This window comes from Muntiacus reevesi, chromosome 11, assembly GCF_963930625.1.
Source record: "Muntiacus reevesi chromosome 11, mMunRee1.1, whole genome shotgun sequence".
Lineage (NCBI taxonomy): Eukaryota > Metazoa > Chordata > Mammalia > Artiodactyla > Cervidae > Muntiacus > Muntiacus reevesi.
This window is the reverse complement of record NC_089259.1, coordinates 75,725,513-75,743,574: the sequence shown is the minus strand read 5'-3', so window position 1 is coordinate 75,743,574 and position 18,062 is coordinate 75,725,513. Positions and strand designations below refer to the sequence as shown.

Below are 18,062 nucleotides of genomic sequence, written 5' to 3'. Positions count from 1 at the left end.
ACTTAACTCGGCTTCCTTAGCAGTGAGTGAGAGCACGATGTCACGTTACCAGATCAATATCTTGCCACTCGTTGAGCGAATTGTCTGCATCTTTTTCGGTCTCTCCGTGTTGCTCAGTAGCCACGGCCTCACTCTCAGAAGTATCTCCCGGGAGGCCCTCGGAGTCACCAGTGGCTTCTTCCTTCTCAGTTCCTGTCGGTTCCTCCTCGCCTTGTCCAGAGGGAGGTCTGGAAGCTTCCTGTTGCTCGGCCTGAAGTTCATCACTGCTGTTTACACTCTGCACTTCGATGAAACTTCCTGTACCAAAATAATGAGGTCACTGTGTGTACAAGTGAAACATTCAGGTTATCCTGAAATCGAAAGCTTTCCAAAGAGTCCTGAAAAGTGTTCTACCCTAAAAAGGAAAGACCTAAAAGTAAAAGAAAACACATAACCATAGTATATTAGTATTAAATAGATTTAGCAGTAAGTGTCTGTAACTTCAAAATAAGCCTCTTCAACTAGATATACTGGCACTGTCTTTGAAATTAGGAACTGAGCTTTCAATACTTACACAATCAGCTTTATACAAAAATGCTAAGTTAACTAATATTGTTTTTAAAATTAAAAAAGAACTATCAGGGTATGTACACAATTATGGAGTTTGCTGAAAACGTTTTTATGCAGTTTCACTATGAACACAGCAGAGAAAAAAGCTGTGACTTAGAAAGAAAGCCCTGATGCATGAGACAAGTGCTCAGGCCTGGTGCACTGGGAAGACCCAGAGGAATCGGGTGGAGAGGGAGGTGAGAGGGGGGATGGGGATGGGGAATACATGTAACTCTATTGCTGATTCATATCAATGTATGACAAAACCCACTGAAATGTTGTGAAGTAATTAGCCTCCAACTAATAAAAAAATAAAATAAAAATAAAAAAGAAAGCAAGCCCTGGAGAAAGACTCAGGAGAAACAGTTCTTCCTCTTCCACGTCCCTTCCCTCCTCTCTCGATGTTTCTTCTCCTCTTTAAAAAGCATTTATGGATTAATTCCCTTCCTCTACTTCAGGTGAAAAGGGCTCGCTCTGAGGACACACTCAAGACAGAGGACCTGGGGCTCTCAGGGCTGAGGGCTGGGGCCAAGGAGACAGCCGTCCTCCAAGGAGGCGGCCAGGGAGACCAGGAGGTGGTTACAGAGAATGAGCCAATACGTAAATACACTGAAGACAGTGGAAGGTCCTTCACTGTCAGCCAGGGAAATTACAAAGAGGTCAGAGTGTGGAGTGAGAGCTGTGATGCTGGAGAGGAACTGCAGACACGAGTGTGAGCTCAAGGGTGTTTGCACGCCCCCATGAACAGATGTGGGGGTTGGGATTCCAGCCCCATCTGATGGCCCCAGAGCTGGAGCTCCCTGGTCTATGCTGCACCAGTCTCCACCCTCTGGTCACCTCTGCAGGGGAGCGGAACCAAGAAAGCAGACTGTCTCCTGCTCAACCTCAGCCGGGAAGTGTGGTCACTCAAGTTTTTGGTCATTCTGCATGTCTGCAGATGACCACAAAGACACCACTGTGAGGACGGACTCTGAGCTAGGGAATAAATTTTAATGAGTAGGCAATTTTGCAAATATGAAAAATGAGGTTTGACTGTACATGCTGCTGCTGCTGCTAAGTTGCTTCAGTCGTGTCTGATTCTGTGCGACCCCATAGACGGCAGCCCACCAGGATCCCCCATCCCTGGGATTCTCCAGGCAAGAATACTGGAGTGGGTTGCCATTTCCTTGTCCAATGCATGAAAGTGAAAAGTGAAAGTGAAGTTGCTCAGTCATGTCCGACTCAGCGAACCCATGGACTGCAGCCTACCAGGCTCCTCCGTCCATGGGATTTTCCAGGCAAGAGTACTGGAGTGGGGTGCCATTGCCTTCTCCATTGACTGTACATAAATGTGTATAAATATATAATATACATGTGCACATATTTATATATAGAGAGAGAGAGATACGGGAAAACCAATGTGGTAAAATGCCAGTAATGAGGTTCTAGGTGAGGGAGATAGAAGGTTTTGAAGTATTTTTTTCAACATTTTTAAACTTTCTAATTATTTCAAAACAAAAAACTAAAAATATTAAAGGGAAACTCACCTTTATCTTCTCCAACTAGGGCACTTCCTCCCTAATTTAAGTACAACAAAAAGAGCAGCCACCAGGAAAGGTCAAGATTGCATTATGAGCTGTGTGTCCCTGGCAAAGCCACTTGACCCTTCTGGGTCTCTAGTTCATCAGCTGAACAATGTGAACCTAGACCATGCTCAGGTGTGAAATCCTGCTTTTCTTTATCTCTTAGGAAAGCACAAGCACCTACCGTCAGATTCACTGTCTTCGGAGTCTACTTCTGTTGGTTCCGTGGACTCGGGCACCAAAATCAAACCCTGGCCTGCAGCTTCAACGGTCTCATGTTCTTCGATGGTTTTCAAGAAATTCTCATGCTCTGGGGCACTAACAGATGCCACATTTCGTAAGTCACTTACTGTTTCTCTAGCGACACTCAGGGTGTTACTCAAGTCCTGCAAACTGGCGGTGCCAATGACGTCAGGGGCAGGATGTTTTTCAGATCCTGTTTCGTCATCACTTGAGAGAACAGAGGTGTCATGTTTATTCTTGGGGGGAAGAGCCTGCTGTGGCTTGGACACTTTGGTGTACATCCCACTCCTTGACCCAGAACTTGGGCTTGTCGGAGGTGTTGGTATCTGCTCTGGTCCCCCCCAGAGCCCAGGCGCATCCCCGTGTGGCACCACGGTGCTTTCTAAAGGAACCAGATCTTTTCCATCCTGAGCTGTAGACTCAGCGCCAGTCTGAAAGAGTTCCTTCACTGCGTGCATAGATGGCATCTGTTCTTTTGGAAGGCTAGACTCACTGCCTTGACAAAAGACAGTCCGCGGTAAAGGAGCCGAGTCTGTCCGCTCTTTTTCATCACTGGTGTTGGTCACATGGTCCTCTGTGAGGGTCACACTGGCAGCGCGAGGCGCTGCCGTCAACAGCTCTCGGTCTCCATCTCTCACTCCAGGTTCTTCCGCAGCTTCCTCATCAGAACTGCTCACCAGCGGTCTTGGTTTTCTCCTGCCCGCCCCTTCTGTCTGCACACCAGCATGCACTTTCAGATCTTCATCATCATCATCGAGAGCTCTCTGAATGGCCAAGAGGGTCAGCGGGGACACAGAACCCTCAGGGGCGGGAGCAGGCGGGCTCTTCACATCACACAGCCTGCGATGCTCACCCTCCAGCTCATCTTCTGAGCTACTGCCCAGCAGGGCAGCCTGCATGGCCAGCAAAGTTCTTGGGGAGGGCGGGGAGGCGTCAGGCTCTTTCTTTGGCTTCAGTTTTTCACACGGAGATGACTTTGTGTCTGAAGCCCTGCTATGGTTTTCGCTGCAAGAAGGAAGGGACTCTGAATCCACTTCTGTGACTTTCTTAGCTTGAATACCTTGAGAAAAATGAAAACACTGTCACTAGGTCATTCTACAGGGTGACAGCATGCTTCTAGTTAGATGAGTAAGAATATACTTATTCTCATGATGAAGTTATAAATTCTCATTTAATCAGCAACTAGGAACTAATTAATTTTTTAAAGTATGTTGGTACAGTACTAGTTAATACATTAAAAGTTGTATAGATCATCACATTAATAATAATTATAGTTAAAAATTAAGTAGGGCTTCATTCATATTATCTGCAGGTGGGAGTTCATAGAATTCAGAGACGCAACATACTTTTGGGTTCTAACCATCAAGTAAGTGATGGTATGTGGTACCTTTTATCAAGATGTAGTGGGAAGTGTCCTCAGAGACCACTCTCCTGGACTCCACCTCCTTCAGAAAGCCTCCTTCATCTTCATACTGCCTTTGGATTTGCCCTGAATGCTGCTGATTCATTTCCTTCTCGACGTTTTCTATGTGTTGGTTTAGATAGTTTTTTTTAAGCAAGCCTTTTAGCTGGTACTGTGAAAAGTCATTGGACTCCTAAAACAAAATAAATCAACAGAAAGATTTCATATATTAAATACAGATAGCATTCCCATACTTCCACCCTTATCCCCAAAGGAGATAAAGAATAACTGATTTTTCCCATTGGTGGTATTTTTACACTAGAAAAGTAAAATGTGAATAGTAGGGGAAAGCCATAATTGCCTTGTTATAGAGTAATCTTTCAAACAAAAAGAACTGGGTAAGAGAAAAGAAATCATGAATCCTGTTTATGATTCAATTATTTACTCAAAAAACATTTACTGAGCGTGGGATGCACACCAGGGAGTCTGAAATATTGACTGTGGCTTAACAGACAGTTTTTTAGAATGCAAGTGAAGTGCTGGTCCCTGGTTCACAAAAGACACACGATAAATCATTGTAGTCAGTTATTAATAATACTTAACATTTACAGCGCATCTCCTGAGTAAGGCATTCTTCTAAGTGTTTTTACATATATTATTCCATTTTATTCTCAACCACAAAGGAGACAGAAGTCATTATCTCCATTCTACAAATGAAGAAAGTGAGACTCAAACAGTTTAAGTAACCCCTCTAGAACCATGTGGTTAGTTACATGGTAGATCTGGGTCAAAACCAGGTTGCTAAGCCTTATACTAAATCATTACCAAGATTATTATGATTACTCATATTCTCACCAACATTACTATTATCAGCATTGCATTTGCCTGATGTACAGACAATGCAAAGGTCCAACCTAAGTGACTCAGAACTTCCCTCAGCTACCAAAATGACAGATCCAATGGGCTGTGCCCCACTCTACCCTGGCCGACCCAGCCCAGAGGCTCTGCAGAGAGAAGAAAGAGAAGAAATGGAGCAAGGCATTGGACTCTCTCTTTTTCTACCATCTGTTCCACTATTGTTTACATAATCCAAATTCTGTTCCCTCAAAAGACAAGCCAGAGGTCCTTTCACACTCAAGAAATAAAATGCTTGACTGAGGGCTTCAGAGGGCTTCCCTGGTGGCTCAGGAGTCAAGAATCCACCTGCCAATGCATGAGAGACGGGTTCAATCCCTGGTCCAGGAAGATCCCACAGGCTGTGAACAACTAAGCCCACGCCCCACAACTATTGAGCCCATGCTCTTGGGCCCAGGAGCTGCAAATACTGAGCCTGCTCGCCCTAGAGCCCGTGCTCCCAGCAAGACAAGCCCGCACACTGAGAAGCCCACGCCCTGCAACTGGAGAAACGCCCGCGCAGAGCAACAAAGACCCGGTGCAGCCAAAAGCAAATAAATAAAACTTATTTGTAAAAATGCTTGGTTGGTAAACTGAGCATGGATTCCCCCCCTCCCGAGATGAAATTAAGTTTACTTCTGTCCTTTGTACATCACTTCTGTACACCTTAGTTCTCCTACCTTCATGTGCTTCATGGAAAAGCAGAAAGGGAGTAATGGGAAAAGAAACAGCTCCTGCATTTTTTGTATCAATCTACGAAATGCTCAAAAGTCTGTAGGAAAAAAACAAGCCCCACATCCATTCATTAGCAATATTACAGAATTTATAGGCAAACTTAAGGGAGGACAATGTGAGAAAGAACAGGTTGTAGCAGTAGGAAGGAAAACAAGACTCATTCACCAGCTAAACACAGTAATGATGGTGCAGTAAGACCAGGGAACACACTCAAGAGAACCCAATTCCATGCACCACCCCACTTCACGTTTCTGTGGCTACAAAGCCACCATCAGAGGCTCCAAGTTGAGGAATTTACCACTGAATCCCTGTTACCACCGTCCAGAAAGAGGAAGAGAGAAGATGGAAGATCTGACTACACTTTTAGCCTTCAGGGGAACAGATACCTGGAATTTCAAGTTAGAACAAACTTCTCCACTGTGATCAGGTTCTATATTATTGCTAATATTCTACAATATATATGATGGATTAAAATAACTTTCATGAACTAACTTAAGGACCAAACTACTAAGCATCTACTATGTGAAAAATACTGAGCTAAGTGCTGAAAATACAGACGAGCACAAGGTAGGCACGTTTGGGCGCTAAGAATCTAAAGAGACACCACAGGGAGCTGTCAGAACACAGAGCAGGAGACGGGACTTGGTGAAAGTCAAGAGGTCTTCTGTGAGTAAGTATCTGTAAGTTCCGACTTATACATAAATGATGTTTCACAGGATCCCAGAGCTATGCAAAGGCTATTTACTGAAAACAACAGATCATGTGAGTTTATCAATATTCTTTATTCTCTATTCTTTCATTTTAACAAAAATTTTGCTGACATTCTTAACTTTACACATTAACATGCTGTTGCATACTTCACCTCTGGCATTGCTTCAAATAATGTTCTTCTCCGCTTAGTAAACTCCTTCATGTCAGTCAGGATCTCATGCTTTACTTCAAGGGGCAGGCTGCTGAAGTCTTCAGACTCAATGTCGATTGCATGAGGATTGTGAAAGAGCTCTTCCTGTAAAGAGTGAAACGGAACACCATGACATTTACATTTTATGCACTTTATTCACCATGCCAGACTTTGTGTGTGTGTGCTTGTATAGAGTTCTACATAATCCACAGTAGGCTAAACACATACATAATCTGCAATAGGCATTAAAGTGAATGGACAGGTGAGGGAATACATCCATTTACTCATTCAACAGTACATGAACCGAGAACTTCCAGATGTTCAAGCTGGATTTAGAAAAGGCAGAGGAATCAGAGATCAAACTGCCGACAACTGTTGGATTATAGAAAAAGCAAGGGAATTCCAGAAGCATATCTACTTCTGCTTCATTGATCCTAAAGCCATTGACTGTGTGGATAATAACAAACTGTGGAAAATTCTTAAAGAGATGGGAGTATCAGACCACCGTACCTGCCTCCTGAGAAACCTGTATACAGGTCAAGAAGCCACAGTTAGAACCTGACGTGGAACAACAGACTGGTTCAAAACTAGAAAAGGAGTATGTCAAGGCTGTATATTATCACCCTGCTTATTTAACTTATATGCCAAGTACATCATGCAAAATGCTGGCCTGGAGGAAGCACAAGCTGGAATCAAGATTGCCAGGAGAAATATCAGTAACCTCAGATATGCAGATGACACCACCCTTATGGCAAAAAGCAAAGCAGAAGTAAAGAGCCTCTTGATGAAGCTGAAAAAGTGGAAAAAAAGTGAAAAACCTGGCTTAAAACTCAACATTCAAAAAGCAAAGATCATGGCGTCTGGTCCCATCACTTCATGGCAAATAGATGGAGAAACAATGGAAACAGTGGCAGACTTTATTTTCTTGGGCTCCAAAGTCACTGCAGATGGTGACTGCAGCCATGAATTGAAAGACGCTTGCTCCTTGGGAGAAAAGCTATGACAGAATATTAAAAAGCAGAGACATTACTTTGCCGACAAAGGTCCACCTAGTCAAAGGTATGGTTTTTCCAGTAGTCATGTATGGATGTGAGAGTTGGACCATAAAGAAGGTTGAGCACTAAGAATTGATGCTTTTGAATGGTGGTGTTTAAGAAACTCTTGAGAGTCCCTTGGACTGCAATCCTAAAGGAAATCAATCCAAAATATTCACTGGACAGATTGATGCTGAGACTGAAGCTCCAATACTTTGGCCACTTGATGCAGAGAACTGACTCATTGGAAAAGACCCTGATGATGGGAAAGATTGAAGGCAGGAGAAGGGGACAACAGAGGATGAGATGGTTGGATGGCACCACCAACTCAAAGGACATGAGTGTGAGCAAGCTCTGGGAGATGGTGAAGGACAGGGAAGCCTGGCGTGCTGCAGTCCATGGGGCCACAATGACCTGTGAGCAGAGACATGAAAGACACCAAAAATCTTCTCAGGGAAGAGCATTTGAGGCTGAAGGGACAGAAAATGCAAAGATCCTGAGACAGAGATGAGCCTTATGCATTTGACTAATCTTTATAATTGCTTCAGTTAGATACATTCTGTTTTGCTCTTAACCTAGTGACTCAGTTGGTAAAGAATCTGCCTGCAATGCAGGAGACCTGGGTTTGATCCCTGGGTTAGGAAGATCCCTTAGAGAAGGAAATGGCACCCCACTCCAGTATTCTTGCCTGGAGAATCCCATGGGCAGAGGAGCCGGGCAGACTACAGTCCATGCGGCCGCAAAGAGTTGGATACAATCGTGCAACTTTCACTTTCACTTTTTAAAACCAAAAGTGAAATGAACTGTGAGAAATTTCACAGACACGCAAAAGTGTAAAACTTTTCTAAATTTTAACTTGATTAATGAAAGTACTTTAAAACTCTTCATTAGTAAAGATAAAATCATACAGCTTGCTCTCTTGTATGTATGTGTGCTCTGTGTTTGTAGACCAGCAAGCACTTAAAATGGGCCAGTCATTTCAGTCAGAGCTTCCCGTGTTCTCCCTCAAGAATGATCTCATCATTCCAACAGGGAAGGCATCAAAAATTTAAAAAAAAAAAGCACCACGGAGAAGCTAAGTTGCGTAAGACCTAAGATCTCAGAGCTGGCGAGCAGGGGAGCCCAGATTCATCTGCAGGTCGCTCTGCCCGCAGAGCCCATGGTCTTCACCAAGTCTCTGCTCTTGGCTGTGCTAATAAGGCAGGACGTCCATGAGCTGAAGAAGCTTGCAATTTTAGCTCGAAAGTCATACTCAAATACTAATATAAATAGACAAGGGAATCAAAGAATGTTACCCGCTATTCTGAGAAACTTGCAGGAAATTTCAAAAACTTGTATCCACAGCACAAGCTCGATTTGTAAGCATGTTACTCCTTACACTGTGGAACGCATCCACAGGTTCTCTGACTTTCTTTTCTGGATGAATTCCCCTCCCACCCAGTAGGTGCTGACCTCACCCGGCAGCCAGTGAACAGCGCGCCGTGGACGGGAGGCTGCGCATCCCCCAAGGCCGTCAGAAAGGGTAGCATGGGCCCAGCGGCCACTTCCTCCCGGGTCGCCACCTGCCCTGGGAACCCTGGGAACCCGCCACCACTGTGCCCGAGCTCAGGACAGCCAGACAGGGGTTCTGACAGACTGCCAGCATCAGCAGCGGGGCACGCAGGTGAGGAGGCCTGGAGGGGCTCCAGTCCCAGCTCCAGCCTGACTGCACCCACACTAGAGACCCTCAAGGAAACTGCCCCCTGCGCTCGTCAACCCCCAGGTCAGCGAAGACGATGATAATAAGACTGTTGTCACTAAGTTACACAGAAATAGATAGCTACAGCCTGTGCACCAGCATAGATCTTTGTAAATGTATACGTACCCATGTACCCGTGAAACATATACACATTTCCAAACACACATACACACAAAGATAAGCAACTATACAGGGTGGGAGGGGTGCTAACATACAGCAAAATGCTACTAGAAGTTATTCATGGGTGATATGCTTTCCATATTTTTATATAAGCATTAATTATTATACTATATAAGCATTAATTATTATATTTATTTACTGATTGAACAAAAAAGAAAGATGGCTTATTTGGGATATCTAGCTATGCATAATTCCATATATGTTTATGAGCACGTGTGTATTTTATATAATGCATGCACACCTATATATACACAACAAATAAGGTAGTATCTGTCTGTCTTTCTTATCAAGAACATTCATAAGTCCATACTACCTCATGAAAATCATTCATTTTCATATTATTCATTTCAAATACTAATAATAGAATGAATCCTGAATTCAAAAATTATTTAAATACCTGTAATGCCTGTTTCTGACTCATTCTTTCTTGCCATTCTTTTTCATCCTCCTCTTCTGAACTGAAAGTCAAACACAGATTTATAATACCTATGATTTAGTGACAACTTACAAAAATATTTCTTGAGTGCAAGGCACTGCTAGCTACAGAAGCTTCAGTGGTGAATAAGATGGCGAGAACTGCGCCATCCTGGGTCTCACCGTCTGGTAGGGACACCTGTAAGGGAGCGATCACAACAAGATCTAACACCCTCCATCACCAGGCAGAGCAGGTTTGCCAAAGGGACAGTTAAGAGTCACCTCACCGCAGGAGCTTTCTGAAGTCTCTCGCAATTACACTGCTTGGAGAAAAAAGAAGAAACTAGAAAGTGTTTTAAGCAAGGACACGACAGTATCAGATTTGAGTTTTAACAGGTTCTACGCTACAAATCAGAAACTGGGCCTGACAGGAGTTCCTCCAAAGGGGTAAGATCAGAGATGGAGACAGAAGTGCGGAAGCCAGGCCAATAACCTCGAGACACAGTGAGGGCGGCAGCGGGGATTCAGAAGCTGTGTGGCCTCACTGGAGCCGAGAATGGAAGGCGTGAGCGGAGAAGGACAAACTGGCCCTCCACCTGCACTGCAACCAGAGAAGCCGCTGAGGATTATCAGCCAGCAGGAGGAAGAGCGACCTGAGAGGTCCCCGGAAAGCAGGCCCATGTGGGCACCACATCAGCCTGAGAACTGCAAAGCAGCCACTGGATTTAACAAAGGAGGACGTCGTGTGTGTGGACTTCAGCGATGGTGAGAGGGAAAACGCCGGGCTGAGAGGCACATTCAGACGGCAGCTGTCAGCAAAGACTCAGAAAAAACAGAATCCACATCACCAACTCTCAATGAACAGTGCTAACACAGGCTCCTGAGGAGGAAGAAAGAAAACCACCACAAACCACTAAAACACAAATGGAGTCAGTAGAAGATGTAGCCTTTAAAAACCAATCTAAAAGTGTCGAGAATGTGTATTGCAGATGCATTAATCCAACACACCTTATCATTTAAGGAAAACATAAAGGTTTAAATCTGTCTGAATGCAGCAATAACATTTTTAAATAGTTAAAACATTTACCTGTTTTTGTCTTTCTCTTGTAAAGGTGGCAAAGCATAGATGTCATCTTCTCTCTGAACTTGAGTGAGACTGGGAAGGGCGTCCTCCCTGAAAAGTAGACGGAGACGTCACCAGAGATGACCGGAAACAGTATTTTGAGTCAGTAGTATTCCCCATTGAACACACAAACCCAGCTGAGAAGGGGCAACTCGGGGATGGGTTCTGCCCTTGCTGGCCTGCCTGCCTCCAGGAAGAGGGAACCTGGTCTTGGCACATAGAAGACTGTTAGGAGAGTAAAACGGACAAGCGATGCAACCTAGCAGCTTTTCCTGCTCACTGTCAAAGCTGATTCTCAAAGAACAGAGAACTCTCACAACTTCAATTCACTCGGTCAAATGGACATTCCATTGATTCCTCTCATTAGGGAAAGGGAATCACAGAACTCACTGCAAACATAAAAAATGTTCATCTTTAAAATCAATGTAATTCTCTGCTTGCCTTTTGCTTTTTAAGGCAGTTTTGAGAACCTGTCTTTTCAAAAATGTTTTCAAAAGCTTCTCTGTGGTTGTTTTGGAGTCACTGGCGGCCAAGTCCTTTTTATGCCTTCTCTTAGCCTGTGAGAAGAAAGAATATAGGATTTTATCTTGAGGTATTAGTATATTAAAAACAATTCTGTGGCTTTTTTCCCCATGGAATTTGGTTTGTCTTCTGAGTTTTCAGGTTATACCTGTTTCAGTATTTTCTCCTAATTAGTGTACCAGTGAATAGCTTCAGGTTTTTGTTGTGTAAAGGACAGCCAGAGTTTCCAACTAAGTATTACTTAATGAATTATTATACAATGTATTTGGGAAACCATTACTTTGTTTCTTTTAAATGTTCTTTAATGTTCCCAAGAAGCCTAAACTTAATACTATATAATTAAGTAAATGCTTCCTCAAAGGGATTATTACATCAATTAACTAGTCTTTAAAATGCTACTGTTAGGTCAAAACCAATTTCTGGTATTAGTTTTTATAAAAACACATTACTTATATGTAACTCTGCCCTTCCATATCCAAAATGATGTCATAGGAAATTCTAAAATGTACAGAAATACCTCGCAAGAAATTTCCAAACAGGAAAAAATGAAATAGTCTCTGTAGTTGAATGTAAGGCAGGAATATAAAAACATTCTTTTTCTTTTTTATATAGTTGCCATACAATATTGTGTAAGTTTAACTGTAGAACACTTAAGAAGACAATCTAAAGGGAAAACTCTTTAGTATAACTACTTTAATAGTTTTATTAAAAGTTAAGTATTATTGCACCCACGTTATACAATGTTTTCAGAGGTAAATCTCTTTGAAAATAAATTATCTGTTCATGATAAATTTTTAAAAGTTGAATTAAATTGAATATATGTCAAAGTAAGTCTTGGTTTCCAAAATTCTAAGAAGAAAATTTTAATTTTAGGTCAGATTAAAATTTGACCTAAAATTCTAAGAATGCTGACAGAAAAAAAAACTATATATATATATATAACTCTTACCAATGTCTGTTTCTTCAATAGTGGAGCATCCCCATCAAACACAAAAATAGGACGAATTCGGAAAAATAAGAGTTTGCAGAGTCGGTGGAACAAAGTGAGAAGATGGGCGTTTTCTATCGAGTTCCCGTGGCGATCGCGGACTCCTTTAAGAGCCTGGTTTAACCAGATGCTAATATCTAGAAGAATTGTTCATGGAAAACACTCTGCAAATCCTTCCCTCCCCTTAAAATTCCCAATGTCTGATATTATCGAAACATTAAAACTGAGCACTCATCCCAATTCACTTGAAACTGAAAAATGTCCAGCCCTACTGGAATCTCCCTATAGTGGATTCACTTTAGTTGGGCTCCTGTCATCAGTATTTACATCCTGAATTGTAAAAGCTTACACAGGCACATGTCTCCTTCAAAAAGTCTAACTGAAAGGAACTTCTTTAAAAGAAATCAGTGATCTACATGAAATTTTAGTAAATTAACCAACTCCTCTGGAGAACGATTTAGCAATTCAAAGCAAAACACTTTAAAATCTACATTCTCTTTTATGTAAGAATTGCACTTCCACACACGTATCCTCTAGAAGTCATCATAGACTTATAATCAGAGTGACTTATAAGGTGGCTTTGTTTATAATAATGAAAATATAAAGAATGGAAGTTTTCCAACTGGTCTTTTTTTTGTAATTAGATTATGATATCATGATTTGCTGGAATCCAAGTGACCCTTAAAAATCAAAGCTGCCTAAGCATGTAAGGCAGTCACAAAATATTATTAAAGGAAGAAATAAAATAGGTTACAAAAGTATGGAAAGCATACATCTATTGTGTAACCTATGCAATATGTTAAATATACTCGAAGCTCAGACCTCAAAATACTGGGTTGACGCAAAAGATGGTTCAGGGTTTTCCGTAAGATACTACAGAAAAACCAGAACGAACTTTTTGGTCAACCCAGTATTAACAGTAGCTATCTTCTGCTGTGATTACAACTGATTGTTTTCTTCTTGGAGTTGTCTTCTATTTTTAAACTTCACTGAAGAGTGCTTTTTAACCAATTGTTATCTGTTTGTTCCTAAGAGAGGGACACAGCCCTCTGCTGCGTTCCCTGGATCTCAGCCCACTCCCCTGGCCCACCATCAGAGTGCTCACTTCCGCGGTGGTGGTGCTCAGGCACTGTCCTTTCCTCCTGTCCGCAGTGTCCATCCAGGCTACCTCCGCACCCCACCCCCCACCCCCCCCCCCCGCCCCATCCCCACTGCAGCCCCCGCAGCCCCCCACTCCACGCATGCACCTCTGCCCCAGAGTAACCTGACCCCAGAATGGATGGCCGAGTTGACATCTCTACCTGCTGCCTCACAGTCACCGCAGACTTGACACAAGCAAAAACTGAGATCCGTTAAAAAAAAATTAAAAACAAAATAAAACAAAACTGAGCCCCACGTCTTCTCACCAGGCTGCTCACACCCCCATTTCAGTGGCCGTCTCTCTGATCCGCTCAAGCCAGAACCCTGAGCGCCACCCCATACCTTCCCCTCACCCGGCCGTGCAAGGTCCCATCAGTTCTACCTTTTAGTCTATCCTGAAAGTGTATGTTAGATTTCATTAACATACCTATAGTGAAAACCCCTGGGAAGCTTCCCGTGGCCTTTAGGATATCATCTGAAACTTCTACCCACGGCCTGTGAAGCCCTGAATGAGCTGCCCTCTGCTCATTTCTCCTGGCTCGTGTCAAGCCACTGGGCTTCTTTCGAAACCTGAAGTCACTGAGCTCCTTCCTTCCTGCAGGGTCTTCTCCACGCTCCTTCCCCAGCCTGAAAAAGCTCCTCCCGCTCTGAGCCTAGAGCTGACCTCCTCTCAGGTCTCAGGTCAGGTTTAGGTGTCACGTCCTTGGCTGAGATTAAGACGTCCAGTTATCCACTCCTGTGTAGAAACACCTTGCTGACTTCACAGCAGAAATGCTCCTGTGAGCTGGGGATACAGAACTAGACCAAACAAAGCATTTGGCCTAATGGAGTTTACAATCTGGTGGGGGAGCAGTCCAGACTGCGAGCTCCGAGATGTGTCTAAATCACACTGGCGGGCACAGCTCTCTCTCTCAGCGCAAAGAGGAGGCAACAAAGACCTGCAATCGATTGAGCTGAACAGTTAAATATTTGTGTGAACGGCATTACCTAACTTACCACCATAAAAGACCAGGCCCATCAACAATTAACTGAATAAACACTACATAAAATAACTAGTGGACAACAAGCTAGATTCACTCCTAGCTTTTTGTGTGCTACTAGACATATCCAAAATCCTAAGGATAGAAGAGTGAAAAATAAAGCCATGAACAAAATAGTCAGGGTCCAGACCCCTGAGAAACATGCAATTCTAATGGGGAAGGCAGAAAATAAAAATCAAGTATAGTTACAGAATACATTAGGTTGTTCGTAAGTGCCAACGAAAAAACTAACAAAGCAAATGGACAAAAATGTGACTGGGAGTCACAATGGCCCTTTAGGTGGGAAAAAATTGAAAGTTGCTCAGTCGTGTCTGACTCTGTGACCTCATGGACTGAAGCCCACCAGGCTCCTCTGTCCATGGAATGGTCCAGGCAAGAATACTGGAGTGGGCTGCCATTTCCTTCTTCAGGGGATCTTTGCAACCCAGGGGTCAAATCCAGGTCTCCTGCATTGCAAACAGATTCTTTACCGTCTGAGCCAACAGGGACTACATCGGACAGAGAAGGCCTGTCCAAAGAAGTAAGAGGTCTAGAGCAAATGAACAGGAGGAATGAGAGAAGCCAGTGAGGCAGGAGGCATAGCGAACGCAAATGCCCTGGGACAGAAGTGCGTTCTGTTCAAGGACAGCGTGGCAGGTGCAAGAGGAGCAGGGAGAGGATGTGATGGACCTGCAGTCACTGGAAGGATGTGACTGAAGACTCACCCCAGTGGCCAAGTGAGGAACGAACTATTAATTAATACAAGGAAACCGGCTTTAAACTAGTTACAACAGCCTGAGTGAAAGCAGAATGCAGGGGTGAGGATGAGAAGACGTCAGCTAAAGGGTCCATCCTGGAAGCAGGATTTGGTGTTGGCTCAGCTCTGTATTGTACTGGGTCAAGATTTCTAATTGGCTTGTTTCCGGTTGCTACACCACTGTTATTAGGTGGAGTAAGTTTCTACTTAACTCATTCAATTTTATCAAGAGTGTTAAGTCACTCAGTCATGTCGGACCCTTTGCTACCCCAATGACTGTAGCCCACCAGGCTCCTCTGTTCATGGGATTCTCCAGGCAATACTGGAGTGGGTAGCCATTCCCTTCTCCAGGGGATCTTCCCGACACAGGAACTGAACCTGAGTCTCCAGCACTGCAGGCAGATTTCTCTGCCATCTGAGCCACAGGGAATGAGAAAATCTAATTTCAGATCAGTAGCTCTCAAACTCTGCTATCCCTTGGAACTAGATATGAACCTTCTGAAACACAGGCTACTAAACACGCTGTGCTTAGTCGCTCAGTCACGTCTGACTCTGTGCCACCCCATGACTGCAGACCACCAGGCTCCTCTGTCCACGGGGATTTTCCAGGCAAGAACACTGGAATGGGCTGCCATGCCCTCCTCCAGGGGATCTTCCCAACCCAGGGATTGAACCCAGGTCCCCCACATTGCAGGTGGGGCCTAAACAGTGTAATATTTTGTTAATAATAGAGTTAAGTGTATTTTTCAAATGCTAAGGTCCATAAGAGACGAAAGTTTAATTAATTCTTTATTATTTGACACGAACATTTATATTGTGTAAATAAACAAGACGCTCAGCTGAAAATGGTAAAAAGATCAAATAATTTATTTTAGGGTTTCAAGAATAAATTATGAACCTAGTATGCCAAGGGTAATTTCTTCATTAACAAATAAAATCAAAAAACTTGAATACATTTTACAAATTATGGGCTTCAATGTAAATTCATATAAATTTCTGCTAACGTTTTAAGGGTTCCTGACACTGAATACTGTTTTCATTCCTATGGATAAATATTAATAGTTCCAAGGAGAAAACCTTCAGAAAAGCAGTGGTTTAATGAACCACTAGAGGGCAGCAACTGCTCGTGTACTTTAAAAAAAACACAAACCTTTGCCACAAGGTACCAGCATAAAACTTTTAAGCCACTCTTCATTACGGATGTGGTTTAAATTACCCACATTGCAAATACATATATATAAACCTCATCGTCGTCTTGCTTTACTAAAAAAAAATTACCAGTGTTCCCCACCCCCTCTGACAGTGCATTTACCACAGCAATTACTGCAGGACTGTCTTCTCCACAGAGCATGGAGTTCTAGGCTCATATGTCCCCACTTAGGGAACTGGTGGAAGGTACCACCAGCTTCTGCAACAGAACAGACACTCAGAAAAAGAAAATAAAGATAAAAACAGAAAAAAGAATGCCTAACGAATAAAAATACTAAAATTTCAGAAACAGCTTTCATTTGTTTCAGTAACCAGGAAAAATTCTAAAGATAATACCAGCCAAACACGCACACAAACAAATCCATCACAGAGGCTGGGAGAGTAATGCACTGTACACCTTTTGAAATCTTTGCGGTGTTGTACCATACGAATTTCGTATTCCAAAAATCATAACAAAAAGCAATGTCACTGGGGAAAAAAAAAAAAAATGTAAAACACATGTACACACACGTTTTTCTTCCTCTCACAAATATAAACGGAGCAAGACTCAGGGCGGCTGGCAAAACTACTGGTAGGAAGTCGACTTTGTTTTCTCCAGGCTGACCTCCCAGCCAGAATAACATCTTCAGGATTTACAGTATTAACAGTGCCAGACACTATTTTTAAACTCCGTTCATTTAAATATTCCCTTTATTCCTCCCACCAACTCTATGTGCAGAGACTTATCACCTCCACTTCCCAGATTAAAGAACTGTAGAGAAGCGTAGAGCGCTGGGCCTAAGACTCCAAGTCAGGGAACTATGAGTGCAACGCGGGAGGAAAGCAGACACTGAGAAAGGAAGCGTCCTGAGGAAGATCCGATAGCTACTCCCCGCCACCGCCTCCCCCGCTGGCGTGAGACCCCACGGGCTAAGACCCTCATCGCACCAATGCCGCTCTGCGCCCCAGGAAAACTGTGAGCAAAAAGCCCAGGCGTCTCACGTTGATGTCTGACAGAAAACAACAAAATTCTGTAAAACAGTTATCCTTCAATTAAAAAAATAAATTAACAACAACAACCCTGGCGTCCACCGAGCATCCCCAGCGCCGACGCCGCGTAAAGGATACCCACGGCAAGGATCTTCCCCTCCAGCGTCTCCGGGCTGATTTGCCGCCCGGAGCACTCCAGCAGCTTCCAGAGCCCCTGAACTCCCATGAGGGAGCTGTATCCTCGGCGTCGCGGGCGGCTTTTCACTCCAAGTCTTCCCCGCCCGGCTGCACCGCCGCCCTGGGCCCGGGAAGAATACTCTCGGCTCCCACTCGGAAAGAAGGAAAACCAAGAGCTCGCAGCTGTCCAGGGAAAACGGCCCCGGCGAAACGGGGACGTCCCAGAAGCTGACACGGCCTCGCGGAAGAAAAATGGGACCAGAGAAAGCTGGCGACGCGGAGGGGCAAGTCCTCGTCTCCTCCAGCGCTCTGGCCCAAACGTTTGCACTCTCAGCGGACGACCAGGGTGAAGGGACGGCGCAAGCAAGATTTAACAGCCAGAAAAAGTTCCTCCGAAAACTCCAATCTTCTCAAGCTCAGGCGTTCCGCACGGGAAATGGAGCTCCTCGGATGCCGTCTAATGCGTC

General features: G+C 43.8%; 1 protein-coding gene across 1 annotated transcript in view; it reads right to left on the bottom strand.

Moving 5' to 3' along the window:
• The window catches only part of ERCC5 (ERCC excision repair 5, endonuclease), a 27,173-nt gene extending 9,111 nt beyond the window's left edge, over positions 1–18,062 (bottom strand). Inside the window, exons 1-9 of the mRNA XM_065901853.1 lie at positions 17,557–18,062; positions 12,286–12,461; positions 11,256–11,371; positions 10,779–10,865; positions 9,675–9,735; positions 6,287–6,430; positions 3,781–3,988; positions 2,335–3,453; positions 50–297 (exon numbers count right to left, since the gene is read on the bottom strand). Of these exons, the coding sequence (XP_065757925.1) occupies positions 50–297; positions 2,335–3,453; positions 3,781–3,988; positions 6,287–6,430; positions 9,675–9,735; positions 10,779–10,865; positions 11,256–11,371; positions 12,286–12,461; positions 17,557–17,644 (2,247 nt within the window). The 5' untranslated portion in view covers positions 17,645–18,062. The remainder of the gene's footprint in view (positions 1–49; positions 298–2,334; positions 3,454–3,780; positions 3,989–6,286; positions 6,431–9,674; positions 9,736–10,778; positions 10,866–11,255; positions 11,372–12,285; positions 12,462–17,556) is intronic.